At 28.9% G+C, this 9396-nt stretch overlaps 1 protein-coding gene across 3 annotated transcripts in view; it reads left to right on the top strand.

Moving 5' to 3' along the window:
- Positions 1-6758, top strand: part of LOC117182104 (major royal jelly protein 1-like) — an 11289-nt gene extending 4531 nt beyond the window's left edge. For all 3 annotated transcript variants that reach the window (XM_033375135.1, XM_033375136.1, XM_033375137.1), the window contains 4 exons: positions 2447-2613; positions 3141-3356; positions 5224-5724; positions 6377-6758. In XM_033375135.1, coding sequence (XP_033231026.1) covers positions 2447-2613; positions 3141-3356; positions 5224-5724; positions 6377-6592 — 1100 coding nt within the window. In that variant the 3' untranslated portion in view covers positions 6593-6758. The remainder of the gene's footprint in view (positions 1-2446; positions 2614-3140; positions 3357-5223; positions 5725-6376) is intronic.
- The last annotated feature ends 2638 nt before the right edge of the window (positions 6759-9396 follow it).

Consider the following 9396-nt stretch of genomic DNA (forward strand, 5'->3'; position numbering starts at 1 on the left):
AAATTTTTTAAATTTGACATTAAAGAAGGTTCTCAAAGCACCTACGGCCTTGACGAATACATTTTCATTTCGATAATTGCTCTTCGCGCTCAACAGTTCGGTTATACAGGCTCTAATTGTTTAAATTCTGGGTTAATCGAAAAATTCTGCTAAAATACATTCGAAATTCATTTGGCATCTAGTGAAAATTTGGAATGAAATTTTTAAATCTATGAAAAAAATAATTTTTTCTATTTTTGAAAATTTTCATATTTTTGAGTTTTAAATATATTTGGTATCTAGTGAAAATTTTGAATTAAATTTTTGGATTTATGAAAAAAATTTGTGCTTCTATTTTTTGAAAATTTTCAAATCTTTGAAAAGTATATAAATTTTCTAATTTTCATCGAAATAAAAAATTCTATTTAGATTATTTGCAAGTATTTTACCCATCTATAAGAAACTTTGACAAAAATGTATACAATTGAAAAAAAATCCAAATTTTGAAAATGCACTTAATTTTTTTAATTTTGGTCCATAATGTATGATTAACGAACCTAATCTTCATTTTGGCGACATTCAGAAATGTATGAAACGCGGACTCGATTGGACAAACCCTTCAAAAGTTAGCGTGGCCACAGCATTCAGGTAAACATACAGACAGACAGACATACAGATAGACAGACAACGGCAAAATGTTATGATTTTGGGATTCTGTGCGTGCCGAAACGTAAAGATCTGTTAAAAACCAGAGATCGAAAATTTGCATGATCACATTACACTCTCATGAATGAGAATGTAAAAATTAACTTTGAAAAAACTTTGAATGTCACTCTAAGGTCATGCAAACATATAAAAGATCCGCGTACCTCTGGGAATGAGAGATTTACAATTTTTTTTCGTATTGAGCAAAGTTCCTAACTTTAACAAGGCGTACCTAGTAGTGACCTTAAGCATGACCTTGAATGTGACCATCAAGGTCAATTTTGTTTCTATTCAAAAACCCCTTTTTACGTCGGCAATCTGTAGAACTGCAAATTTTAAGTTGAAATAATAAGTCAGGTTATACGTCCAATTTGATCTTGACCCATAGTCATGCAGACTTTTTTAGGTTTAAATGATCTTAGAATGACCTTATTAGTAACAATGTACCTTTGATCTGGGTACGTATTTTAGTGCAATAATTCCCGCTCGATCGATGGCCGATGTAAAAAAGGGGTTTCTACTTTCTAAAAAGTTGACCTTGAAAAAACCTTGAAGGTCATCGTCAAGATTAAAATAACGGTCACCATTGAATTTCTAGTTGAAAGCTAATTTCTAAATTTTTGATGAATGTCCGAATTTTAAGGGATAGAAAATGAAAAGATTACTCAATTGTGGAAGATTAAAGTAGGTACAAAAATTCAAATTTATTTATATTAATGTGATAGAATGAAGTGACGAAAAAGATAAGGGTCCTCGGTTACGAAAGATAAAGAGATTGAAAATTATTGAGATTGGGAATAGGAAGCAATAATGTTTTATGAATGCAAAGTGAAGAAACACGTTCTCAAACAGATATTTTACACCAATTACCAGCTTAAGTCAGGAGTGACAAAGGTTACCAAAATCATTTTTTATCTTTTCAGAGTTTAGAAATGCTATATTTAAATTAAAGGAAACTATGAAATAACTTATAATTATTAGAATTAATAAGAATAAGTTTTTTCCTTTGATTTTTGTTTAATTTTCTTTGGGAAACAAGTGAAAATATCTGGAACCTTCGAATTTTAATTCTTTGGAATGAATGAGTAGCTCACGAAAAACATTGACTCTGCCAAACAACAATTTATAAGTGAAATTAACATAGTTTTTGTAATAAAAATGTTGTAAATACTTATAAAAAATATGTCTATTGAAATCTAATTAATTGCAAAAGTTATAGAGACTTTAAGATTGTATTAAAAGGAAACAACTTATGTGAACTTGGCGAGATTTTTGCTTCTTTTATAAATAATAATAATTTCGACTAGTTACCTTAATTTTTCTATTTTAATACATTTATAAAGTTTACATAATTTTTCGAAGTAATTAAAATACTAAAGTTCATATGTTTTTAGAATTAGTTAGGAAACTTTTGTTTTTCAAGACTATGTTGACTGCCCTGTTAATAATTTTTTACTTTCCAGAGTTTTCGCATCACATATGTTTTTGCTGAGATTTTGCTTCTTTTTTATTACAAATTATAATAATGAAAAAAATTAGAATTAAAATTATCTGAAAACTTTTCTTAAGCGTTGAAGAACCAACGCGAATCTTGATAATAATTAAAAATCTAGGAAAAACTAAAAGCTTTTCTACGTTAAGGATTTGATACTCTGGCATTAAAATGATTCATAAAACTTGTTTTTTCGTCCCACAAATTCCATTAAATTATGTGAGATTAAAAAAAATCATAAAAATAATATTTTTTCCCAATTTTTGATAGATGGGCGAATGTTTGTCGCTGTCCCCAAAAATAAAGGAGGTGTTTCTACTTTGAATACAGTATCGGACAAAAATGGAGCAGGTGGACCTTTATTGAAACCTTATCCTGATTGGAAATGGCATTCACGAAAGGACTGCATTGGCATATATTCTGCGTACAGAGTACAAGTAAGATACTTTTCTCTTGAAATATAGGCTATTTGAAAGAAACGATAGTAGGCCACCCTTATTCCATTTTTTACATAATTTATGTGTACAAATAAAAAACAACATATGTTTTTTAAAATCTTAAAATTACCAGCACCTTTTTTAATTATATTTTTTATTTGTTCAATTCAGCCTTAAATCAAAATAAGGCTATTATTATTTATATTGTTTTTATTCTAGCAACAAAGGGCGTTTAAATTCATCGCATTTGGTCATAATGGAAAAAATATTATACGATTCTTTGCAAATACAGTGAAACCCTTCTATAGCCCTTCTGAGAATTCACGCCTCGCCGCAGGTAGGTCACTCAGGTGAGCACTCAGGCGTGAACAAACAAAAGCGGGTCAGGCTATAATGAGGTAGTCCCCACTCACGGTCAGTCCCAAAATTCGCGCTATAGAAGAGTTTCACTGCATATCAACTTACTTTAAATTAATTTTTTTTACTGTATTAGAGTAATAATGAACTCTAAGAAGAGATTATTTCAGATAGATCAGTGCAACAGATTATGGCTATTGGATAGTGGAATTGAAAGTTTTTCAGTAAGAAAATGTCCTGCTCAATTACTGATGTTTGACTTATCATCTGACAAATTGCAATTGAGAATATCGATTCCCAATGAATTCTTCGAAGATCGAAATGGCGAAGGAAGATTAACTAAATTGATTGTTCAATCAGACGGTTATTCGTGTCAAAACACAATCGTGAGTTCCATCCATTTGAATTAAATTATTTATTATTATACTAATATAAGTTTCTTGGAGGTGTCATTTAGTTTATTTATAATCCAGTTGAGTTAGGCTTCATACTCTCTTTGAGGGACCGTACTCAAATTACGCAACAGATTATAGGCCCACTCCAAGACCTCTCCTCCCCACTGTAACAAACATAATAATAACCTAATAACAAAACGAATTTAAAATTTTTAAATTTATTAATTTATTGCAAACAAAATGAAGTCTTATTTACTATAAAAGATCGCTTTTAGCAAAAGACTTGAATTTTCAAACTAAAAAGATAAATTATTATTGATGTAGGTTTGTTGACCAGGGAAATTGGTTAATAGTTTAAAATGTCAATTTTATCTTGTCTACTTGGTTCTAATCAAAATCATTAAAATTGATCAATACTTTAATAATATTGATTATGACCAAGTAGACAAAACAAAATTAACATCTTAAACTAAAAAGATAAATGCCTAATAAAAAAGTGTCCTAGATTATATTTCAATTAAAAAGAAGAAATCCATTTAAAAAAAAGAACTTTAAAACCGCAAACACAAATTTTCAACATATAAAGATTTGTCAATAAAGAAATGAATACATTTTTATCAAAATTGCTAAATCTTTAAGCTAAAAGATGAATTTTCTCTACAAACATTTAATTTTCAAAACAAAAATATGACCAAAAAAGAGAATCTTCAACTCAAAATGTGACATTTTTATAAAAAAATTACATTGCTGCGAAAAAAGATGATTTTTTAAATCAAAACGATCAATTTTGAGAAAATAGTTGAGTTTTCTGTTTAAAAATATTTCAATTGAATTTTTACTATCAAAATATGAATTTCTAAACCAGAAATAAGTTTCGACGTTAAAAATTGAGTTTTTAATCGAAAAAGACGAATTTAAGATTCCAGTTGATTTTTCTAGGTCAAAATATGAATTTTTAAGTAAAAAGAAGTTTCTAAGAAAAAATTTAACTTTTAGTCCAAAAGACGAATTTTTTCAACACAAAAGAACGATTTGTATGAAATTAGTTGGATTTTCTACCAAATGGTTGTAATTTATCCATTAAAATGAAATTTATACTAAAACAGAGGAATTTTTAATAAAAAAGGAAAAAACTAATTTAAACAAATAGTAGAATTTTTATACAGAAAAAATTGTAGTTTTTTTTTAATCCCAAAATGTTAAATTCAAATGAAAAGTCAATTTTTTACAAAATAGTGCAGTTTTCAAGAAAGTAGTAAAATTTTCAAGAAAAGATTTAAATTTTCATTCAAAAAGATTGCAATTGACTTTTCAACACAAAAATAAGAATTTTCAACAAAAAGCGGATTTTCTAGGACAGTTGAATTTTCAACAAAATAGTTAGATTTTTATCCAATAAAGATGCAATATTTCTTCTAAAGCATATAAGTTTTTAAATGAAACGACAAATTTGTAGAAAAAATATTTTTCATACAAAAAATAAGTTGACTTATCAGCAACAAAATATCAATTTTGAAAGAGAGATTAGTGTTTTATTAAAAGAGTTGCATTTTTAATCCAAAAAAGAAGAATATTTACAAACCAGTTGAATTTGTAACCAAAAAGGAAGTCTTTAGGCAAATGGTTAAATTTTCGAACAATTAATCAAATTTATGATAAAAAAGATAATCTTCAGGTTAAGGTCTCTGCCAATTTTTATAAATTACATACATGAGTGAAGGAACCCCTCCCACCACGTAACTTATTGTAACAAAATGTCACGACCCCATTTCCCCATTTAGCTGTTACGTAATTTAAGCATGGTCCCTAATTAAATATAATAATTATAGCTGCTTACCTTTCCTGAATGTTTGTATAGGTGATCATGACCTACGATGATGGATCTGGATTAGTTGTTTGGAATGGAAAGAATTTGTGGCGTCTGAATGGCGTTGATTCAAAAATATTAGCAGGCCGAATAGTAATTAATAACTTAGGCCTTCTTATAAGTCCTGGCACGTTTGGCATGTCATTTTCTCCCAAAACTGACGAAAAATCTCAGATTTTGGTACTGAGATCACTTGCAAGTGAGAATCTATTCGCCGTGAAACTTGACGATATTCTCGCTACATCATCTAACGTCCCGAATGTGCAACTAAACGATTTTTCAGATATTTTCCATATTTTTGATGCAATAAGGGCAAAACCAGTAACACTGAATGATGATAAAGTTGTAAATTACACAAGTTATTATAATGTTCTTCCATCATCAGCGAGTGCTTTAGTTTTCAATCCGGATGGGATTCTTTTTATCGGCCTCAATGAATTTACTGCCATTGGTTGTTGGAATTCAAAAACGAAATTGACTGCTGATAATATTGTTAGTTCCTCGCACAAAAATTAGTACACGATAACGAATATTCAATGTTTCATATACACCGAATACAGTTTTATATTTCTATTTACAAATAATTTTAAACCAGCGGCCTGTAAAATGAGAAGAATTGGAAATTAAAAACGTTTAAAATTAAACAATTTAAAAATTAGAAGTGCAAGATTAAATAATTATATTTTGTCAGGTTTTTACAATTATATATTTGTGACATTGAGTGTTTTTAAATTAAATTATTGGATTGAATTTGAAACATGTTTTACAAATTAAATGTTGAAAACTAAGCAAGTGGTTAAAATTGGCAGTACACCAGACTCTCGCTTTCAGTCACCCCGTTCTCAGTCTTCCTGGAACTAGTAGCTCACGCAGTTTTTCAGTCCAAAGATATTTGAAGGCAAACCCCGACACTTGGCTAAAAGCGATATTTTGGTGTAATCCCAAATTTTAAGCCTAATTATTAAATAAGTTAAAATTTTTATATTTGAGAGTCAATAAATGAGAAATAATGAAAGTTTAGCAAACTATATTTACAATATTGATCATTTCCATCGCCGCGTGTGCAAGGAAAATATGGATTTCTAAATGTCTGATCTTTTAGCATGTTACTAAATTTTAGTTATTCTATTTTTCCTTTATCCAGGACATTCTTGATCAGGACAACAAGGCAATCGAATTTGTCCAGGACGCAAAAGTACTTCAAACTTCAAGAACTGGGAACGATGAAGAGGAACTTTGGATTCTGACGACTAATCTAGCAAAATATTCACATCGCAGGATTAGGTGGCTAGACATCAATTACAGAATAATGAAGAAAACGACAAGTAGCCTCCTCACGAACTCTAAATGCATTGTTTAAAAGTTGACATATACTAGTTTGTCTAATTTATAAGTGATTAGTTTTCAAACAGAATGCATGAGTATATTACAGTTTCATTTTCCGAGCTAAACGCTAAACTTCTAAACTGCGATACAATGTAAAGGGTATATAACCTAATAAATTAATTAATAATTAAATTAATTAATTAATATTAATATTAAAATCAGTATCCTTTTTACAGCATTAATTAAATTTTTCTTATATTTTCATTTAAGTTAAGTAAATAGTTAGTTAATAATTTAATTTTTAATAATAATTTAGTTTAAGAACTAATATTCAATCTCAGACTCGAGCGCTCGACGCACGAGGTCTTGTGGGTGGGAGCGTGGTGTCTTCCCCATCACGATTACAGGCATTCAGTTTCTGAGAGCTGGCCAATAAGAGGGCCGTAAGGCATACTTCCCTTCCCTGCCGACAGTACTCGACATGATCTAAGAATACACGGTCTAGCCACACGCAACTAAAAAAAAGTTAACCAATAAAAAGCAACTTCACCACTTCTAACCATATTGGATAAGTGAGTGCGCGAGAATGAAGTATATTTGAAAGGAAGTAAATGCAATGAGCGAAGATTGTAAGTAAATGATAAAGAAATTATATTGTTTATAAATAAATTAAATTAGTTTGAAAATAATGAAATTTTTGAGATGCGTAATCTAAAGTATAAACAAATATATAACAGATAACTTGTAATATAGAAGAAATACTTATAAATATGGCTAACATAACCTCTCAAGGCATCTGAGGAATTGTACCTTTTAACGCGAATGAAATAAAGTATCATGCATCTAAGGAGAAAAAATATTGTTTTCGGGCTGAAAGCAGAAATAAATAAATGCAAAATATCGATATTACATCCTGTATTATAATAATATCAGTTTTTATATTTCGTATATACATAAGCACTAAATGAGAACAAAAGAACCCTCTCAGGGTACACAAAGTCACATGTTCAGATATTATATTCATATGAAATAATGATTTCAATGGTATTTTCAATAGAATCACCACTACAGTTTTCATAAAGTTAATCTTAACACGACGCGCTTTCACAAACGGATAGCGTCAGCAGTGTCCGCTTCTTGCACCTTATTTGAATATTGAGAACTTTCACAGGTATAATTCCATAATTCATGATTTAAAATCTTTTGAGTGAAGACCGAGACGCTAACGGTTGCTATGGTAACCAAGATGGCTAAAAGTGGTGGAGTGCGAATGGGGACGAAATTGGGGGAGCTGATGGCCAGACTTAGATCATGATACTCGAGCCGAGAGCTGCCAGAATGCGCAGTGGAGACGAGAGCTGCCAGATCGTGGATGAAATTTACCACCACCATACCTACCGTTTGGGAGCCGCAAAACAGAAGATGCATGATTACCACTGTGAGTTCGTGTGTAAGCCGAAAATGCAAGATTCGACTTCGGTTTTCTGCTGTACGATGATTGACGATTTGAAAGCTTCGGAAGACTTCGGTAGTCTTCTATTTATATCTGGATCCCCATTTAAAAGAAATGGAAGAAATTGGCGAATTTAATGTTCCGCATGATTCTTCATTTCATGCATGAGTCGATTTTGAGGTTATGTTTTCCAGGTGTATATAGTACGATTATTATTACTATTATATGTATTATTAATGTTAATATTATAATTATAAAATATAACATTAATTTTAATTAATAGTTGACTAACTTTTAATAGAAATAGTTAAACTTTGAACAAAAAAACAATTATTTTTCTGCAGAAAAAATTTGAATAAAAGACAAAAATTTCTTAAATTTGTTTCAAACAAAATATTAAAATTTTTAAACAAAAAGTTAAATTTTTATCCAAAAGGCTGAATTGTATATGAAACAAGGCATTTTTAATAAAATACATGAACTTTGCACAAAAGAACTTTATTTTCCACCACGTCTAATTTTCTATGCAAAAATTAATGTTTAATCATAGTTACATTTTCGACAAAAAAGATCATTTTTTTGTAGTTAAAAGAAATCAATTTTTAAGCAAAAACAAAACAGAAATTCCAACTCAATGGGGTTCAAGTCTTCAAATTGAGAATTGTAAACTTGGAAGTTTATTTACAAAAAATTAATAATCATAAATGAATTGAATGAGTTCAAAATTTAAATGTATGTTTTTCAATTGGACAATCTCTAAATGAAATTATTTCGGACTGAAATTTAGAAAACAGAAAAATTTTAAAACATTAAAAACTTAAGTTTTTGTAGATTAGTTAAACTATTCAATTAAAGTTTTAATAGAAATTAATCGAGTTAAAGTTTAACTATTTCTGAAATAATTTTTGTATATAATTATAAAATTACATGTTTTTTTAAAGGGTATTTTAACTTTTCAAGGAATTTTCAAGAGATTTCAAAATATTTTAAAGGATACATAATTTTATAATTATATACAAAAACCGTTTCAGAAATAGTTCAACTTTAACTCAAGTGATTTCAATAAAAACTTCATTTGAATAGTTTAACTAATCTACAGTTAAATTTTTAAAAATTTTCTGTTTTATAAATTTCTGTCTGAAATAATTTCATTTAGAGATTGTCCAATTGAAAAATATACAGTTAAATTTTGAACGTATTCAATTTATTTATGATCATTCAGTTTTTATAAATAAACTTCCAAATTTCCAATACTAAATTTGAAGACTAATTCAAAACAATTTCAAATAATTTTAACAATTTTCTTCAACTTTTCTGGTTGAAAGTGGAACTGCTTTGTTGAAAATTTAGTTTGTTTATGCTTGATGATTAGTTGAAAATTATTA

The sequence above is a fragment of the Belonocnema kinseyi genome, chromosome 10 (assembly GCF_010883055.1).
Source record: "Belonocnema kinseyi isolate 2016_QV_RU_SX_M_011 chromosome 10, B_treatae_v1, whole genome shotgun sequence".
Taxonomy (NCBI): domain Eukaryota; kingdom Metazoa; phylum Arthropoda; class Insecta; order Hymenoptera; family Cynipidae; genus Belonocnema; species Belonocnema kinseyi.